The sequence below is a fragment of the Delphinapterus leucas genome, chromosome 7 (assembly GCF_059928025.1).
Source record: "Delphinapterus leucas isolate spDelLeu-1000000601 "Yukka" chromosome 7, BTC_Dleu_Yukka2, whole genome shotgun sequence".
NCBI classification, from domain to species: Eukaryota; Metazoa; Chordata; class Mammalia; order Artiodactyla; family Monodontidae; genus Delphinapterus; species Delphinapterus leucas.
This window is the reverse complement of record NC_143135.1, coordinates 91,180,525-91,201,434: the sequence shown is the minus strand read 5'-3', so window position 1 is coordinate 91,201,434 and position 20,910 is coordinate 91,180,525. Positions and strand designations below refer to the sequence as shown.

Genomic DNA, 20,910 nt, shown 5'->3' with positions numbered 1-20,910 from the left:
CAACACAGCCAAAAGTAAATAAGTAAAAATAAAATAAATTAATTTAAAAAAAGAATCAATACATTTAAAGAAAGCAAAAGGATGAAATTGATAAAAATAAAAGCTAACATTAATAAATGAATGAAGTGATAAGTACAGAAGCCAGATTGAGCTCAGTGAAAGGGAGATGAAGAAATGCAGACAGGATTTAAACAACACTTCCAAAGCTTGGCTGTGAAAGGGAAGAAAGACGGTGGGCAGCAGCTAAAAGCGGACGAGCCTTAGATAGAAATAGAAATGCTAAATATTTTGACAGTAGAGGAAAGGCAAGGATGGGTGCCAATACAAGTCAGACTGATAGGAATGAGCAAGAAACTAAGAGTTCACGGCTGGAAATTGTATTTTTTCTGAAAATAACAAGTGTGGAGGTACAGATATTTGAAATTTGAGGTGAGAAACAACAGCAAATGGAGGGCAAAGACTAGAGACATACAGAATTATTAGGTATTTTCAAAGGGCTGGATAACTGGATAGGAGTTCGTTCTTCCCAGAAGGTGGTTTTCTCCAGAGTGCTTAAAAGTCTGGGTGCAGGAAAAGTGAAGATAGTGGGTTGATTTAATGTTGGAGTTTTCCTAAGCAGGTGGAACAGAAGGCTAAATGGTAAAAGTTAGAAGAAACAGCCTTATATTCATTTACTGAAAATGCATTCATTGAACACCTATTATGTCAGATAATAGGTTAATGTTTAAGAGCATAGACTGTGCAGCTAAACTGTCTAGATTCAAAATCTAGCTCCACCATTTATAAGATATATCCTTGGACAAGTTATTTAATCTTTTTTTTCTTTTTTGCCTCTGTTTTTTTAATCTGGAATTCATGAAGACAGTAACTTACCTCATGGAGTTGTTGAGAAGATTAAATGAGTTGATTCGAAGAACTTAGAACAGAAATTTCACTTCTGGGGACTTCCCTGGCGGTGCAGTGGATAAGACTCCATGCTCCTGATGCAGGGGGGCCCAGGTTCGATCCCTGGTCAGGGAACTAGATCCCACATGCATGCCGCAACAAAGAGTTCTCATGCCACAACTAAGGAGCCCCTGTGCCGCAACTAAGGAGCTGGCAAGCCGCAACTAAGAAGCCCACATGCTGCAACTAAGGAGTCAGTGAGCCGCAACTAAAGGAGCCCTGGAACCGCAACTAAGGAGCCCTCCTGCCACAACTAAGACCTGGTGCAACCAAATAAATAAATAAATATTAAAAGAAAAGAAAAGAAATTTCACTTCTGGCCAGTAACAAATACTGGAGTTGCCTTTCACCATAAACAGCTACAAAACTAGACAAAAGAACGCAACCATTTTAAGGCTTTGGACAATAGATAGTACACAGCTGCAATCCCTCAGAGAAGGATAACATGTAAAGTGAGCACAAGAAGCTGGAAACCAGGAAGAGTCCAACAGTCCTGCTGAACTGAGAAAGCGAAGATCGGAGTTTAGAGCTGCTATTAGAGCAAATGGAACTTGTGGGGCTGGCTGCCAGGGAGGAGGAAGTCATATAGAGGGGGCTCCAGAAGTCTGTGTGGGCATGTATTCATTTGCTAGGGCTGTCATAACAAAGTACCACTAACTGGGTGGCTTAAACAACAAAAATGTATTCTCATAATTCTGGCGGCTGGAAGTCTGAAATCAAGGTGTCAGTGGGGTTGGTTTCTTCTGAGAGCTGTGAGGGAGAATGTGTTCCATGCCTCCCCACTTGTGTCCGGTGGTTTGCTGTCAATCATTGACATTCATTGGCTTGAAGATGTATCACCTTGATCTCTCCCTTCATCTTCACATGGCTTTCTCTTTGTGCATATGTCTCTGTGTCCAATGTCTTTTTTTATAAAGGACACCACTTCTATTGGATTAGATAGATGACCTCACTCTGATGACCTCATTTTAACTCAATTACCTTTATGAAGATCCTATTTCCAAATAAAGGTCACATTATGAATTGTTAGGGGTTCAGACGTCAACGTATCTTTTGGGGGAACACAATTTAACCCATAACAAGGGTTCCCTGTCAGTTTTTGGTCAACAAACAGGCTGCACATGCACAGGGTGAGACTTTGTAAGAAACTGGCTGCTATGGAGTTGAGGGCAGAATGGAAATACTAGAGATCACATGATGCTGTAAGTCAGTGTTCAAGCCAGAGTGGAGAGATCTTCTTGTTACAGGATGTACTGTCTCAGTATTCAGCTGAGACACTAGAAAGTTCTGCTTTGGGGAGAAGGATTATGCCCTAATATAAAGGCTACTTTAGACTCACCCTAACAAAGCCTAAAACCAAGTCTTGACGGCACAAGGAGAGCCTCTGATAAGTTAATTACCCGCCAAAACAAAACACAACACTTTTTAAAGGAAAATAGCATAATCCAGACTCCTTCAGATAGATCACCCACAATATCGAGCCTACAACCAAAAAATCACTACATAGGCCAAAAAGCAGGAAAATATTACCCATAAAAATAAAAGCTATCAAAGGAAACAGACTCTGAGATGATCTAGCTGTTGAAATTAGCATCATGATCATCCAGAAAGTGGTCTGAAAATACATATTCCCAAGTACCACACCTACAGCTTCTCATTCGGAAGGTCTGGGATAGGTAACCAGATATTTGAGTGTATTTTTAAATAAGCAGAACAAACTCCATGAGTTTTGGTGCACAGCTCGTGTGGGAACCACAGCAAGTACAGTGATTGACAAGCTTCAGAGGCTGCAAGATAAAGAGGGAATTTTGTGAAGAAGTGGGAGAATTGTACAGATGGTCTGTCGGACTAAAACACGAGATACAATTAGCTGATCTGAGGGTTCCTTTCAGCCGTCACACCAGGGACCCTGTAAGAGGGAGCAAGGCAATTGTTATTCTCATAGCTCCTGAGTGCTTCTGAGCGGGCAGCGGTATCACCACACTATGGACCTAAAGCAGGGTCGACCAGATGACCCTACTCCACAAAGTCTCTTCAGAACATTTCTTCATTTTCGTCTTTATCATCCAGCCCCATTTTGGGCCCTCATCATCTCATAACTGAAAAGTTAATAATAATCACCCCTTTCTTCAACAGGTCAGCAGCAGGGCAGGTGGGAAGGAGATTTAAGAGAGATAACAAACTGATGCAATGTTTGGACCTAGTTTGGCTCTTAATTCAAACAGATCAACATTTAAAAGTTATTTTTGAGGCAATCAGGGAAATATGAATATGGACTGAGTGATGATACCAAGAAATCATTTCTAATTTTTTAAGGCATACAAATGGCATTGAAGTTACATAAGAAAAATTCTTTTTTTTTAAACTGAAGCATAGTTGATTCACAATGTTTGCTGTCTGGTATACAGCAAAGTGATGCAGTCATGCATATATATACATATTCTTTTTCATATTGCCTTCCACTATGGTTTATTACAGGATATTGAATATAGTTCTCTGTGCCATAGAGTAAGACCTTGTTAGTTATCAAGAAAATCCATTTTTTAAAAAAGTATACACTGAAGGATGTAGTGGAGCAGAGAAGGGAAATGACATGATGCCTGAGATTTTCTGTAGAATACTTCAACAGAAACAAAGAAAAGGAAAGAGAAGTGAAAGAAGGAGAAAGAAGGAAAGAAAGAAGAAGCAAGTGTGGCCACATCTTGATGATGTTGAATCTGGGTGATGGGCCTTATGAGGTTCATCATATTATTCCACGTCTGTGTATCTTTAAATTTTGTCATTAAAAAGTTTTCAATAAAGAGCTAAAACAGTGTCTGGCACGGAGTAGTATATTAATATTGGCATTTGTTGTCCTAACAGTTGTGTGGCAAGCACAGTTCTTAACACTAACGATGCAGTGGCAAACACGGCCAACAGGAGCCTGGTTCTCACATAGCCCACGTGCAAGGGGAGTGGGGTCTGGACCATGATAAGTAAACAAGTAAAGAAGATAATATCAGACGGCGGTAAATGCTATGAAGAAACAAACTGAAATGGGACAGTCTGGAAAGACCCCACTAAGAGGGAGTATTTGAGCCAAGACCTGAATTATAGGTGAGGGAGGCAGCCAGGCCAAGATTTAGGCAGAGGGAAGAGCATATGCAAAAACCTGTTCTGTCTGGGAAGAGATAGAAGACAGTGAGTCTGGATACACTGGTAAAGGAAAGTGGGAGAAGATGGGTCAGGGAAGTAGACAGTGGCCAGCAAGGAGAGAGGTATGGCTGGCTAGAAAGGTGTAGTCCCATGGTAGGCAGGAATAATACAATTAGGAAAAGTCTTGCTTGTGATAACTTGAAAGACAGACCACTACTGGGCATTTACCCTGAGAAAACCATAATTCAAAAAGAGTCATGTACCAAAATGTTCATTGCAGCTCTATTTACAATAGCCAGGACATGGAAACAACCTAAGTGTCCATCATGGGATGAATGGATAAAGAAGATGTGGCACATATATACAATAGAATATTACTCAGCCATAAAAAGAAATGAAATTGAGTTATTTGTAGTGAGGTGGATGGACCTTGAGTCTGTCATACAGAGTGAAGTAAGTCAGAAAGAGAAAGACAAATACCGTATGCTAACACATATATATGGAATATAAGAAAAAAAAATGTCATGAAGAACCTAGGGGTAAGACAGGAATAAAGACACAGACCTACTAGAGAATGGACTTGAGGATATGGGGGGCGGGGAAGGGTAAGCTGTGACAAAGCGAGAGAGAGGCATGGACATATATACACTACCAAACGTAAGGTAGATAGCTAGTGGGAAGCAGCCGCATAGCACAGGGAGATCAGCTCGGTGCTTTGTGACCACCTAGAGGGGTGGGATAGGGAGGGTGGGAGGGAGATGTAAGAGGGAGGAGATATGGGAACATGTGTATATGTATAACTGATTCACTTCGTTGTAAAGCAGAAACTAACACACCATTGTAAAGCAATTATACTCCAATAAAGATGTAAAAAAAAAGAAAAAAAAAAAAAGACAGACCAAATATATACTGAGCCTATAGCTCTAAGAGAAACTTTGGGAAAAGGACCAGAATGGTAGTATATGTTGGTTATACTCCAGCATCTGTAGCAAGATATTATTGAGATGAGTTCAGGAAAAAAATGACAAGTTTCCAAGAGGAAATAAAAGAAAATAGGGTGTGTCCAAACATTTGTGTGTTTTTGTTTTTGTTTTCTTTAGATGTAGGTAAGTTGACTGTTTCTATGCCCTATGTATTGAATAATTACAGGAAATAAGACGGGAAAAGTCTTCAAGAAATAAAGGCTCATTATTAAAAATTCTCTTACAAAGGGATTCACTTCCGTGGCAAACATCAAATTAAGAGTGTTATGATTCCACCCAAGCCAGCTCTTTCAGCTGGCCCCAAGGTAGCCACTAAGAAATTGACGAGGAGGCTTGGATTTGAGGAAGAAGAAAAATCACTAATGATACTACCAATGCTAAAAGCAGTTTTGACAACTATGTGTAGGAAAGAATTTTGGGTGTGGTTACCAGCATGAGGGATGGATTGGAAGCAAATAGATCTAAAGGCTGTTTTTTAAGGAATTGAATTGCCCAAATATCCCGTGAACCTGTTCCAGTAAAGGCCTTGGAAGGTTGGAGCTTAAAATCACACTCAGCTCAGCCCTTGAACTTGCACAAGTAGGAATCAGGCTGGTGGTGAAAGCTGTGCTGTCCTGAGGGAGGCCCACCTCCCAGAACCCACTTCAGATGGGTCAGGACACACAACAGTCGAGAAACGATTTCCAAGAGGCTGGAGCCAGGGGTTTCAGAGAAAAACAGACAAGGGGGTTCCTCCCAGACCGGAGATTCGGAACTTTCCCCATTGCCAGGGCAGGGGGTCTTCATGAGTATCTGTGTACAAGGGCTCCACCATCCCTGTGCCATTCTTCCCATGGCAAAAGGCGATTTTTATTGTAAAGGAGACTGTAGTGGATTGTATGGTGTCTTCCCCAAATTCACGTCCACTGTAATCTCAGCATATGACCTTACTTGGAAATGGGGTCTTTGCAGATGTGGTTAAGGTTAGGATTGAGATGAGCTCATAGTGGATTAGGGAGGACCCGAAATCCAATGAGAATGTCCTTAAAAGAGACAGAAACAACACACACAGACACAGGGAAGAAGGCCAGGGAAACACAGAGGCAGGGATGCTGCCACAGCCAGGGAATGCCAGGAGCCCCAGGAGCTAAAACAGACAAGAAAAAAATCCTCCCCTAGAGTCTTCAGAGGGAATGTGACCCTACTGACGCTTTGGTTTTGGATTTCTGGCTTCTACACCTGTGAGAAAACAAGCTTCTGTTGGTTGAAGCCCTCAAGTTGTGGCAACTTGTCATGATAGCCTTAGCAAAGTGATGCAGGGGATCCTGCCGTTTACAAACCTCTTCCCAACAATAATACAAATGACTCCTGCTCACATGATTGTTAGAAATGAGTCACCTGGCCACACCTAACTGCAAGAGAAATATAACCTTAATTTATACCAAGAAAGGGCAGAAAGCTGATTACCGCAGAAAGTGGTTTTACTAAATGTTTCCACGCTGCCCAGCATGGACTGTTGTCATTTATGTTAGCTGTATACCGTGGATGGGGGTGGGATACAGGTAACTTGCTTTTCGTTCAAAGAGCTGATGGTGGGGACTGCGCATCACCCAGAGACCCACAAATTTTGAAACAGATCCAATGACAGGATGGAACTTGGGGTTATTTCTCTTTGGGAGTGAGTATGTTCCAAGTGTGGGAAGAAGAGTAGAAACAGATATTTGGTGACCAGAAGGACAGACTGTGGCAGAAATCGCTAGTTCTTCACCAACACTCAACCTCTCCTTCCTCTGAACGTAGCTGGAAGACATTTTCCTGTCCCCTTTGCAGTTAGATGTGGCCATGTGATGGAGTACAATCCAAGGGAACGAAAGCAGGAAAGGTACATATCATTACTGGGCCAAGGTTTTTAAAAAGCAGGCACATCCCCTTCAAACTCTGTCTCCCCTTCTTCTGGGAGATGAAGGTGATGACAGGGCCTCCAGGGATGGCAGAACCACAGGATGTAGAGAAGAGCCACCTGTCAACCGAAAACATCTACCTTGGATAGCTGAAGGAGTGAGAAATAAACTTCTATTATATTTGAGGCATTGTGTACTTTGGATCTGTTTGTTATAGCAGCTAGCATTATCCTACATACCCAATAGAAGAGACAGGCATGGAGATGTGTGGACAGGGCTTCTGAAAAAGGCATGGTACGTTTGAGACGCCTGCTCGACATTAAAATACATTAAAAATACATTAAAATATATGTGTCAGCTAAGCAGCTGAGTCTGGAATTCAGTGGAAAACTCAAGACGAGAGAGAAAAATTCAGGAGTCATTAGCACGTATAAAAGTGACAGAAGTAGACACCACAGGGGGAAGTATGTAGTTAAGGTCAGAGGATCAGGGAAGCATTCGGAGATAGTCTAATATAATATCCAAAGTTCAGTAGAGGAAGATGAAGGAGCCAGCCAATGAGACCGAGAAGTAGCAGCTCTTAGGGTAGGGGGTAAAACCAGTAGAGTAAGTGTTTCCAAAAGGAGCCAGGGATCTAGAAATTCTGAGAGATCAAGCAAAGTGAAGACAGCAAAGTAGCCATGGTATCAATATTTTGGAAGGTGGAGCCGCTGATGACCTTGACAGGACAATTTCAATGGAGTAAAAGAGATAAAACCCAGATCAGAAAAGGTTGTAAGAAAAATGAAAGAAGACAATGTGTATAGACAGCTGTCTGTAGAATTTTGCTTTTCAAAGTAGGAGGATTTGGGTGTTAACTAAAGAGGGACGTTGGGTCAGGGAAAGTTTGTTAAAATGGCAGGTATTTGTAAAGCTGACGGGAATAATTTGGTTGAAAAGGAGAAATGGATGCCGAAGAGAGAAAAGTATGGAAGCAAAGAGTTTGGAAAGATAGGGAGGATGAGACCCAGAGGTCAGGAGGAGCAGTTGACCTTCGATAGGAGGATGGACAGAGAATCCACTAGATGCGTCGCTCTGGGTCTCACTTTATTGGGCTTCTTGGCCGTAGGGATTAAAGACGGCCTGGTCTCATGAAGGTAAGCAGGCAGGCAGGCAGGCAGAGATCTGGGCTAATGTTGTGCTGTTCTTGGTGCTTATTTTCTTTCGTTGTCCTTGAGACTTCAGAGAAATCTAATTTAAATGTTCCAGGCTGGTCTCAGCTGTGCTCCGGGGAATTAAGGGAAAGGTCAAGTGCCAGGGTTTGGGATAACCAGCGTTAAGGAAGAAGCCTAAATGGCAAGAGATTTCTGAGAATAAGGTGGATATCAATCAAATTAAACTTGCATGGTCCAATCCCCACCCCTACCCCTACTCCCACCACTTTGTGGCTTCCTCCCTTCCCAGATGGGGATTTATTAGCAAAAGCCTTTTCCTTTCTCTGCCCATCAGAACCATCATGCATGCATTTCCCCCTTCTCACCACCTGGTGTCACTAGAATCTCACTCTAAGCTGGCCCTCACACTGATCCAGGTGGAGGGAGAAACTCAGGTGAAATGCTAACAGGTGACACGGATCCAGAGGTATCCTTTGCTCTGAGGATCTTTCCAGTTGGCAAGGGTCATAGAATCTTAGAAGTTTAGCGTTGGGAAGGGTCTTCCAAACCATTCAGTTGAATCCCTTTGAGATGGCCAGAGGTGCCAAGAGGCATGGAGACAGACAAAATGACCCAGCCTAAGACCACTTCCAATCAAATCATTTGTAGACCCAAATGACCAAGGCATGGGAGAGTCCACTGCCTCCTGGAGAATTCTGTGGAGGGTTTGGGCACAGTCATGGGCTCACCTGCTGTATTAAAGGGAAGTTCTAGTTAGAGACAGGACCTGACTTTAGCAGCCCTCCATTATGGCTTCCCTAGGCTCTCTGAAGGTTCTCAGGAAGTAAGAGTTGGTCCCATTGCCCCCACCTCCTGCTGTCACCTCTCAGGCCCTCAGTGGTGGAGCTGGGGCCGCCTGAGCGCCTGTGCACCCCTCCCTTGGCCTGCCTGCCTCTCTCCCAGTAGCAAAGCTTTTGAGGAGCTGGATTTCCCAGAGGCTGATCTTCCCTCAGTGTAAGACGAGGCCCCGTGGATCCCTGGGGCTTGGGCTGGCTGGCAGCACCTTCCCATCCAGACTTTTGGGATGGGAAGAGCAGGATTTGACAAGGCCAGTTGGTCAGTAGGGGCACAGCTGGGAGAAAAATGGTCAGGATAGAAACATCGACTCAGGAGAACTTCTGGAAAGTGCAAGTGAACTTTCTCCCAAGCAGTTTAAGGTGGTTCTTTTCTGGCGTAAATGTGGACCACATTTTCCCCTTACGCAGCCTGACCTGGTATAGCAGGGACCCCAAAGGAACCAAAGTCCCTTACAAGGGGATGTGCTTTCCCAGCGCCTTTCCAGACCTGCCAGAGCAGTAGAGGCACCTGCAGCTAGTGTCCACTAGGTGGTGACAGAGTCCCAGTGATGCCAGCAGAGGCTCCTGGGTCCTGGTAATGAGGGCTCCCTCCAGCCCTGGAAATGAATGTCTAGGCCACCGGCCCCCCATTTCAGGCCAGCCCTGAGCCTGTCCTCCTACCCCACCAATTTATTACTTTCATTTTTATAGCACTGTGGCGTTTAGAAAGCTGTTTCGCATGCCTGCTTCAGCTGACAATGTCCTGAAGGTAGACAGGGCAGGCATTACTGTACCCCATTTTACAGTTGAGGAAAAAGGACCTCAGAGCAGTTTTTATTTTCTTTTTTTTTTTTGCGGTACGCAGCCCTCTCACTATTGTGGCCTCTCCCCTTGCGGAGCACAGGCTCCGGACGCGGAGGCTCAGCGGCCATGGCCCACGGGCCCAGCTGCTCCGCGGCATGTGGGATCTTCCCGGACCGGGGCACGAACCCGCGTCCCCTGCATCGGCAGGTGGACTCTCAACCACTGCGCCACCAGGGAAGCCCCAGAGCAGTTTTGAGTTACAGTCAAGGTCACACAGTGAATGACAGACCGGCCTCAGACTCAGGTTCTCTTGACTCTCGACGTCAGGTTCTTTCAGCCAGAAACTCAGCTGCCCCTGTTCCTTAGGGGGTGCCCAGCACAGCAGCCATCACGCTGTCAATCAGAGCAGAGCTGGATCCTTGATTCCACGGGTCCATATGCTGCACCCTGATGGGGCCCATCTGGGCTTCAAAATGCTGCCAGGCCCCAAGGCCAGGCCCCAGCTCTGCCTCGTGGGACTTGAGGGCACTCAGAGAAGCAGACAGTGCCAGGCAGCATGGTGACACTACCCTGCAGAAGCCTGCAGCTGGCCCCGCTCTCCAGACCTGCCCACGTGTGAGTGGTGGAGGGGGTGGGCCTGTGGCCGAGGTTGAACTTAGGTCTGCCCTGGGAAAGGCTACTGAGAGAGGAGGAAAGGCTCTCATGCCCAAGTTTCCAGCAAATTCTGGGCAGGAATGTGAACGAGGCAGAAAAAGCCAGGAGGTAGAGGCTTTGATTCAACACAGGACTTCCCGCCTCATTACAAGGAGTGGAAGCTGTGAGAACATACAACTGAACAGAAATTTTCAAACCTGGGTGAGTTGGGACACCCAGGGGAGGACATCTTCTGGACAGGCGGCCTGGCGGAGAGGAAAGAACAGAGCTGATGGAATGAGAAGTCTTGGCTTCAAGCCCCACCTTCACCACCGACTGCTTAGAGTCACAGCCTCAGTTTACCCATCTGTAAAATGTGGCCAGTGCTCAGCACCTCACAGGAGCTATGAAGACAGAAGGGAGGCTTCCAAGAGTCCCCCAAATAGCAGATCCCTCTGGGGGTGTGTGGAGGGGTGTCAAGTGTTCCTGCCCTATTGAAGAATCAGGGCCAAAGAAGGAGCCTCTCCCTTGGGTCAGGGAGTATGCAGGGCGAAGGCCAGGACTTTCCCATTGTTGTCCAGCCCCGGGGGCTCCATGAGAGGACAGACTTGGGGGCTGGGTGCCAGGCTGCATCTCTGCACCCACCCCCTGGGGCGAGGCAGAAGAACGTCGGGTGCAGCCAGCCGGTACAGTCGTGAGCAGCAGAAAGCAGCAGCTTTGCTATTAATGTAGTCAGTAAATAAGTAAAGGAGGGCTTAAGCTTAGTGTACAGCAATCAGTTTAGAACTACAGGGTAATTAGCGCTGCAGGGGGCTGCAGGGCTGCAGAGTCAGGTTTAAATGAGTGAGTTCACTTTCACTGAGACGCCCCCGGGAGAGCAGAAAACATAGCCCAGAGAGGAGCCCACCCTCCTGTCAGCCCACGAGGGGGCAAGGGCTGGGGGTGGGGATGGCGGGGTCCAGAGCCACAGAGAGAGCTGGGGGATGGCCCTCATCATGGCCAGCGACCAGCTGTCTACACACGCATGTACACGTGCACACACACACACACACACACAGTCCCATACACACAGAGCGATGCGCAGGCAGCTCCCTGCCTGAGATGCGCAGCTATCCTGGGCTGGCTGCTCCTCCCTTTGCACGTGACAATCACAGTTCAGGCGTCTCTATGAACTGACATGGGCACGTGTGAGGGGAAGCAGGGCCGCCTCTGCTGAGGTCTGTACACAGCCAGTGACATGCATGCGTGGAGGTGCCTGGGTGGCAGGTGATGTGCACCTACTTACCCAGTTCCACCGTCCCTGGCAACTCTGACCTCAACCCCTGATGCTAACTGCCTCTCCTTCCCTCCTCCCCGTCTTTCTCCCATCTGTTTATTCAACAGAGATTTATCGGGTACCGACTGTGTGCCAGACAGCGCTAGGCTCTGGGAATATGAAGATACACAGCATACAATTCCTGCTCTCAGGGAACTTAATGTTGGGTTAATGGTGACAGTTAAGAAAGTGGGTGACCACAGTGCACTAGGACAATAGGACCAGAGGGGCACCGAATTCTGCCTCAGGGAGACCAGGAGAAGCTTTCCTGAGAGACTAGGGTTTGCGCTGAGACCTGAATAATGAGAAGCTGAGACCAAAGGGAGGTGAGTGTGTGGCGGTGATGCAGTTCCTAGAAGAGGAAACAGCACACGCAAAGGCCCACAGGGGACGAGCTTGGTGTCTTCCGGAAACCATCTGCGGCCAGGAGCACAGGGTCGGGGGTGGCTGAGGACACTTGCGGGGGTGGTGATCCTGAGATGGGGCTGGGATGGTGGGCAGGGGTTTTTATCATGGAGGGTCTTGTAAGCCTTGTTCAGGAGTCTGAATTCCATCTGAAGAGTAATGAGGGACTTTAATCAAAGGAGTGACATGTTGCTATTTGCATTTCTGGGAAATCCCTCTGGCTGCCGCAAAGCAGAGGGTGGACAGAGGGAGGGAGAGCACCTGGGGTCTGTACCTTTCTGTTCTCTCCCCTTCCTGGTGGGGGCGGGGGGTGAGGGGCTCTGGGGCAGCCGGGTGGTGAGCCCTGGCAGTGTTGACCTGGACGGAGAAGGCTGTGGCCTTGGACTCAGCTGGACATCTCTGTCTGCTCACCTGCTGCAACTTGCTGGAGTCTTTAGCAAGTCTCTGCTGGCTCTGCCCCTTGGCTCTCCCACCTCTGGTGGGAGGGGGGCTCCTCAGAGCGGCTGGGAGGAGAGCTGTTAGGCTGATACGTGTGGCCCCAGTGCCCGCCAGAACCCCAGGAGCCTTGGCCAGGAAGGGACATTGCGCCTCTGTGTGGGCCTGGGCGGGGTCCCACCTAAGTCCCTGGAGACGCATCCAAGAGGGATGCAGCCCCTCCCTCAGCGGCCTGGCCCCTCCTCTGACCCCAGCAGAGCACCCTCTTGGCAAGTCCGGTCCTGGAGGAGGCTGCCCATCTCGGAGGACTGGGGCAGAGGGCAGCTGCGCCTGGGCTGGCGGGGGGTGGGCAGGGGGCGGGCTGGTGGATTGAGTCAGGCCAGGGAGCGTTCTCAGGCTGGCCTGGCCAGGGCCCCTTTCTCTCCATGAGATCATATCTGGGTCAAAGAGCATGTAAAGCAGGCAGACCCCAGCGGTCACACAAAGCCCATTCAGCCCGGCCCCTATTCACTCACCTCCTCTCCCTCAGAGACCGCGCACTGCGACCCGGCGCAGCGCCTAAGCCCCAGCTTTGATGTCCAAGAACAGAAAACGGCGATTAAATGTTGTTTTAAAGAGGGAGAGCTCACTGCCCTCCCATCTGTCAAGAGAAAGCTGAGGCCTGAGCGGGAGGAGGGGGTGCAGGGGACTGTGAAGAGGCCTGGGGAACGAGCAGGGACCCCAAGAAGAAAGGGCTGGATGGATGGTTCGGAGGAATGGGGCAGAGGCTCCAAGTCAAACCAAATATATTCTGGGCAAAGGATCGTTTTCCAAGATGAGAAATATGGGGAGAGGAAAAGGATACTGGAGAGACACAAAGGCCAAAAGGAAACCCCAAGAGAAATGAGAGAGAGAGAGAGAAGGGGAGAGAAGTGGAGAGAATGGAGAAAGATTGGGTGAGAGGAACAGAGAGAGATGAGGTGAAGGAAGAATGACAGAGCAGAGCAGAGAGACCAGGAGAGGAGAGAAGAAAGTACAGCAGGACAGAGCAGCCACCCGGCAGAGGGACTGTCATCCGTCCAGGGAGGCAAGTGTAGCTCCAGGTGCTTTGCAGCTCACAACCCTAGGGTCACACAGACCCCAGCCCAGGGTCCCAGAGCACAGGGGCTGAAAGACCCCTCTTCCAGTCAGCGCCCAGAGCGGGCAGGTTAGGCAGGGAATTGGGCCTCCCTGCAGGCTGGTGCCCGGAGGGTATCACATGGAGATAGTTCCCAGTGACTCCCGGATGATGCTGGAGGCCAGGCTGGCCCCTGAGGCCTGGCACTGGTTTCACACCCTGGAGGGGCCGTCGCCACACTCCCTGCTGTGTTCCTAAGTCTTGGTGACGAGACGGATTATTTTGATTATTCTGGTCAGCGCTGGGCAGGTCGGACGGCCTTGGGCAGAGGCGTTGAGCCAGCGTGTCTGAGATTGGGTGGAATTGGCTTTCCGGCTACATTTACCGGTAGGGCAATGCTCCCATCCCCAGGGACAGGAAAGCAGACACACCCAGAGAAGCAGTCTGGGCCCTGAGACGGCGGGGCGGGAGGAGTCGAGCCCATCTCATTTTGTGCAAATGCTTTATCCTGCGAATGGTTATGCTGGGCTTGCTCCCCCAGCTCAGTCTCCTTTCTCCACTCCGCCCAGCTGCCAGACCTAAGGACCTTTAACTGGGTGGCAGCTTCTTGTTGAGGAATTGATGAAACTCACTTGGCTATGAGGAAGAAGAAGAAAATATCTGTATAATAAAGGCCAGACAGGAGTCCCCTGCCTCTGGAGTCAGGAAAGAATGAACCTGATTTGGAATCAAGAGATCTAGATGCAGGTTCTGACTCTGCCACTCACCAGCTGTGTGATCGGAATGCGTTATAACCTAAGCAAACATTCCAAGCCGGTGGCTTAGAATGTCAGCTCCTGAGGGCAGGGGGTTGTCTGCTCTATTCCCGCTGTATTCCCATGGCTCACGACAGTAACTGTGCAAGTTAATGGATGAACGCCCATGTTGAAGGGATAAATGGACAAGTGCCTGCTTCATACATTCATTGTACCAAAGATCAAATGCTATTTGTGTATTTAATGCTATTTTTTCAACTAAAACTTATTCCATAAATGTGTCATGAAGGTGGGTATGCACCTCACAAATGTGGCATAAAAGTGCCACATAAGTGAGGCTGGGGTGTAAGGTATTCTATTTCCCATCCCCAGACAGAAATCTCAGATCCTCTCCACCCAAGAAAAGGCAGAAGGGGCAAAGCACTTTTTAAAAAGGGGGGACACTTCAAGCCAGAGACAACTGAATTAACTTTATTCTCTTCTAACTGCAGATTCAAGGTATACAACTGAACATTGCTATTTTTCTTATGAGACTTATAAATAAAAATACAAAAAATGTTCACTACAAAAAAATCTACTGTTAGTAGGATGTAAAAAATATTCTCTTTGCTATAGAAGGCACAAACTTCACTTAGTGACACATGGAGAGAGAAAAAAACCTGCAGCAGTAATTTCATATTTTCTTTTTTTTTTTCTTTTTCTTTTTAAACCTTGTCAGAAACACTGAAATTACAAAGAAACGCATCAATCTACACGAAACAAAGGCAGATGCGGAAAGCTGCAACCAGGACCGCACAAGTTCGGGTGAACTGCTTCGGGGCTAGGACAGATAGGGCTGGCAAGCACAATGTGGGGTCGCAGGGCTGGGCTGGGGCCAGAGCGGGCAAGAAGAAGGGGAGAGTGAAAGAGAGAATGAAACAAACAGAAGTGAGAGGGGAGGGAAGGGAGGAGGGATGGAGGGAGGGGGAGAGAAAGAGAAGAGAGAGAGAGAGAGAGAGAGAGATTTGTACAAAAAGTAACCAGTAAAATTGAAGAAACAAAAATTGGGCAACCTCCTAAAATTAGGCTAAGAGGAGGTGCTGAGGTAGACATGAACTAGAACATCAATTAATTAAAAACACTATTCTGTAATACAGAGCAATTGGACTGGCACTTGTGCTGTCACGACAGAAGACAAGCCATGAAAACAAACAGATAACAAAACAAAACATAATACCCAAACCAAAAGGCTTAGTTTTGCTTGGTCCAGCAGGGCAGCAGAGCCCTCAGTGCTATAATTTACATACATATATATATATATTTATCTTTATATATATGGGTCGGATGTCATGGTGCACCACCACGGCCTCTTAACCTTACAAAGATCATGCATAACACTATGTGAACAACTCCTATGACACACACCAGGAGGCTGGTACCCTGTCTGCAAACTGGGATGCCAAGGACTCAGGGAGGCAGGGCTTCAGGCTAACAGGCCTGCGGGGCCTGAACACCCTCTCCCCAGCCCTTTTCCCCTGACCCAACTCCCCTGGTCTGTCTTGCACTCCTCCTGGTCGGCTGTGCCTTCCTCCTCCACCCATCAGTCTCACTGCGTAGGGATAGTCTGGCCTTCTTCCCTCCTACTGAAATATCCAGGTAAGTGCCGCCATGAAACTCCAGGAAGGAGGAAACAAGAAGGGAGGGGAAAAAGAAAAGATTTAACATAGCCCTAGGAAGAACGAACACAGTCCGATCTTTCCCCCTTTTCTGTCCTATGTCCCGTGCCCCCAGCTTTCACCCTCGTTGGGCTTGCAGGGAATTGGCCACAGATCTCCCCCAGTCCCCCCAGAGTCAGAAGGCTGCCCCCGCCACTGATCACTCCACTGTAAGGAGATGAGCCAAAGGGCCCCGTCCCTCCAAGGCCTCAACACCCCAGTAGCCAGTTGTACCAGTAGCATCCGGAAGGGTACCAGACACTTGTGAAAAATTGCAGCAGGTTTTCTTTTTTTTTCTTTTCTAAACATGGAAAAACTGTTCAGGCACAAAGATTAAACAAGCCCGCGTTGCATCCCTGGATTGTACGGAATCACTGGGTCCCCCAGCCTCCCTTCCCACCCCTATACCCCAGATCTCCCTTCCCCGTATTCGTGGCCTCCTCCAAAGCAGCCCAAAGCAGCAATGATATGTACTATTTTATATCTCTCTCTTGCTATATATATATATATCTATATGTTTGTCTATCCTATATACACATAGGATTTTAATGCTTTGAATGAGTGAAGGAGTGAATAGGGAAAGAGCACATGAGTGAGGGGGAAATGTCACCAAAAGCATTAAGGGACACGCTTATAGGAGCTGAACATAGGAAAGGAACTATTAATCCACTTGGACTTTCCAGGCTGGAGAAAGCTCACTGTGCTGGATAAGGCAGTAGCAAGTAGGGTTGTCAGCAGTACCACAGCCAAAGGCAGCAGGGTGACCAAGGGGCCAGATGGCAAAGAAGAGGGATCTCACCTGGGGAGAGAGCAGTCTCCACCCTCCTCGTCTCTAAAGCCTCCAGATAATTTCTGACCCTCACCTTGGCCATTAGGCCTGGCCACCTTGGCAAGGTCAGAATTTTGTCTTTGTGAGCAGGAAGTTGGGAAAGAGTCATGTTGGAGTCTCTTCAGGGTGTCCGGGGCTTCATGGGAGAGGAGGGGAGAGTCCAGTACAGAGGTCTCCCCACTCAGCGTCCTTCAGAGACCCCATGCCCCAACCCTCTCTCCCTACCTCTCGACCAGGATCCCTCCCTCCGGGATGGTGGGGGCAGGCAGGGGCTGATTAGGTACCATGCAATGCTGCAACACCAGATTACAACAATACTGCATGATTCAACACACAACCGCACACAACAAGCACACGCACGCACACACACGCATGTACAAAGGGATATTTTGGTGGTGGTGGTGGTGAATTTTTTTTTTTTTTTTTTCCTATTCACATTACGAAAGGAAAGGGCAAGGTCCGGTAGAACTGATGAAGGAACTAACAAATATTACAAAAATATTACAATTTGTAAATATTAGCTCAACCCTCTCAGCTTTTACGAACAGCGGAGGAGAACCGGCTGTGTGGGAAGGGTAGGGGAGACGGAGAGGGGTCAACTAGGTCTATGGAATAGTTTGATTTTTTTTTTCCTTCCCCACCAAAGTTGAATGACATCTTGCTGTTCAAATACTGTTTTCTGGGATTTACAGATCCCCTGAGGGCCAGCCTGTCCCCTCTTCTTCCCAGATTGGGGGAGGCGGCAATAGTGCACAAAGATTTCTTACAGACTGCCCCTCCCCCAATGAGTCCACTCTTCACATTATAAACATGACCACTGCTCTAGTTACATATTTCAAGTTTAACTTTTTTTTTTCCTTTCCAAAGCACTAAGTCATTATTATAGTTGCAAAATAGCATCCTCCCTACATTATCATCCCCAATCAACGGTCTAGTGACCCAGTCCCCCCTGTCCATATCCCCCCAACACACAACTTTTAAGGCCTTCAGATTTGGTGGGCGAGATTACAGGGGAGGGCAGGAGGGATGGGGCCGAGGGACAGGGGGGCGGTCACAGCAGCACCCATCCCTCCGACTTCCCCGTATGCCTCGCAACCCTTCTCCCCAAAACCGCTTCCCTAAACCACTTTTTATAACCTAAGGTAAAAATGCAGCCACAACTTTCTCAGAGAGAGAAAAGGAAAGAAAAAAACCACAACTCTTACAAATAAAGCATGATATGAAACGGGAAGACCCGTCCCAAAGCGAACACAAATATTGCAAATGTGCTTTCCAAAAATTCAGGGAGGGGAGGCTGGGAGAAGTTGGGGGAAGTAGAGCAGCAGGATGGGAGGCACGAAGGGAACAAAAGAACTGGACAAACGTAAGAGGTAGCTTTTAGAAAAACAACACCCCCGCCCCATCGCAACAACACCCAGGCCGGCTTGTCCCCAACCAGCCCTGAAAAGAGACCAGTCTGGGCAATGATAATGCACACAGAGGTGGGGTCACGCCTTTGCAGGGATCTGAAGAACACAGGCCCCCAGACCCGGATGACCCAGCAAACTGTAAGAAAGGTGGGATTCTCTCCAGAGTGTTTTAGGCAGGATGACATCACGCCTGGGCCGAGCCGGCTGTGATTCTGCCGTGCCCCCAGCACCCCGTCCGTCCCCGGCAGGCACCCCACCTTCTGCCCGGGCCTCCCATCCAGATCCTGAGTACTCAGCCCCTTCCGTACGGCCCCCTCCAGCTGGGAGGCTCATCGCTAGTGGACACGGGGAGGGCCTTGGCCAGCTGAAGCCTATTAAACTCACCATTAACTTACACAAGAAACAGAAAAGAACACTCTCCCCATCCTTCCAGCCCCCAACCAAAAAAGAGATACAGGCAGGGGTCAAAAAAGCTCATGAGGTCACAAAAAACTGAGGTAATTCAAGTACAATGTGCTAACAGGTGAACAGAGGACACAGAAAAGAAGCAAAACATAACACGAGGCAAAGCGCTCTCAACTCCTTCTTCCCCACCTCCTCCCCGTGGACTGGGGGGCCCTAGGGAGCCAGGAATTCTGTACCGCCCTCTGGACCTGGGTTTTCCCATGGAGCTCACCAGGTCTGGGGTCCCGTATATTCAAAGGGTCCCCGGCACGACTCACCGACACCCTCCCGGGGCAGGGGTCCCCCTCCAGGTGTAGGGCACCTCTGGAGAAGGACATCCACGTCCCTCCATGGGCAATGAGCCCTTTGATGGATCCCTCCTCCTAGGGGCTGAAGGAGGGCCACAGGGGGTTTGTGTTTGTGTGTGTTTGTTTGGTGGGGTAGTGTGTATTTAGTTGTTTCCTTTTTCCATTTTGGAAGCAAAAGCAGCTCAGCAGGAATCTGGCTTAGGACAGGGCTGGACTGGGATGGGCCCTTCCATTTACTTCATCTGCGTTCTCAGAAAGCTGAGGGTGCAAGTGGGGGCTCTGGAGTCAGACACAGCTTCCCCAACAGGGAGCTGGAGGATGAGGGATCCGGATCCATGGGGGGCTGGGAGGACAGGAGTCAACCGGGGCCGGGCAGCCAGGAGCTGGGGGAGGGGCTGAGAGCCCTGAGGCTCCTGAAGACCATGACGGGGCACCCAGGTGTGGCGGAGCGGAAGAAAGCAACAGATGAACTGAGCGACGGGAAGGGCAGGAGAACCCCTCCCGGCCCAGTCTGCCCCCAGCAAGCTAGAGCTGCCGTCGTCTGTGTCAGCCAGTGAGCCCGCCCAGCTCCAGCATCTGCAGGCCCCCGTCCTGCACCCCCAGCCCACCCATCCCTCAGCCCCCACCTCCCGAGGGGTCAGTGAGAGCACGGCAGGCAGAGGTGGTTCGGCTCTGACTGGAGGAGCCCTCCCCCCTTCCTAGTCTCCATTTCCGGACACAAAAGGAGGATCTGGGCGGAGGGAAGAGAAGAACATCCCACCATCCGAGCTGAACAAAAGCCCCTCCACCCCCATCCAAGAAGAGCAGGCCAAGCTCCAGCCGGGAAAGGCGGGATGGAGGCCCGAGGGGAGGGGCTCAGCCAGGCATCCAGGTCACCTGGAGCCCCAGAGAGAACCCAGAGCCCGACAGCTCCCAGGTTTCCTTCTCCTTCTCTCTCTCCTTTTTCTTTGTTGTTTCTTGTTTGTTTTTTGTTGTGTTTTCCACACGGTCCTCCTGGACGTCATCCCGCTCCGTCTCTACTCCTCTTGTCCCCCGCTGCCCCCGCCGCAGGCGCCTCACACATAGCACAGGTAGAGGTAAGTCTTCTCTATCCTCCAGTCGGGCGGGATCTCCTCGGGCTTGTGGCCCTTCATGTGCTTCTGCATGGAGGACAGGCTGGGGCAGTACTCCGTGCAGATGGTGCACTGGTAGGGCGAGGCACCGTTGTGCGTTCGCAGGTGCTTGATCATGGCCGAGTAGTCCCGGGAACGCTGGTGGCACAGCTTACACTCAAAGGGCTTCTCACCTGTGGGGGGAGGGCAGGAGAAGGCCAGGACAGAGGGAGGGGGCTGTGACATCTGCCCCAGGGATGTTCTGCACCCTCAGCGCCCCCTCGGGCTTGCTGGAGACTCCCCTCCCTCTCGGTCAGCACTCTCCACGGCTATGGATGCACCACCCAGTGTGGCAGCCGCGAGTCACATGTGGCTCCTGAGTGCCGCTGGGAACTACATTCTTTTTTTTTTTTCTTTTTTAATTGAAGTATAGTTGATTTACAATGGTGTGTTAGTTTCCAACGGATTACATTCTCAATCTTGTTCACTGTAACTAACGTGAATAGCCACACGTAGCTAGTGGCCACGATGTGGGCCAGCTCCAGCCCCTGGACTCATTCTTAACTCTCTCAGGGGCACGGACTCTCCCCTTCCTAAGAAAGGAAAGGGAGGTCTAGAAAAGGGCCCGCGAGGCCTCTCAAATGCTTAGGGATGGCTCTTCAGCACACAGTTCCTTCCAGGGGAGCAAGGGGATGGAGTCCTTACAGGGCTACAGATGGTGGGGAACAGAGGTGGGGTAAAACTGAGGGGACCCCATCCTGCAAACGTGCTAAACCCGGG

The 20,910-nt window shown here is 49.0% G+C and overlaps 1 protein-coding gene across 1 annotated transcript in view; it reads right to left on the bottom strand.

Annotated features, from left to right (window-relative positions):
- Positions 1–12,869: 12,869 nt before the first annotated feature.
- ZBTB16 (zinc finger and BTB domain containing 16) overlaps positions 12,870–20,910 on the bottom strand; it is a 197,067-nt gene continuing 189,026 nt past the window's right edge. Inside the window, exon 7 of the mRNA XM_022558983.3 lies at positions 12,870–20,324. Coding sequence (XP_022414691.1) covers positions 20,095–20,324 — 230 coding nt within the window. The 3' untranslated portion in view covers positions 12,870–20,094. The remainder of the gene's footprint in view (positions 20,325–20,910) is intronic.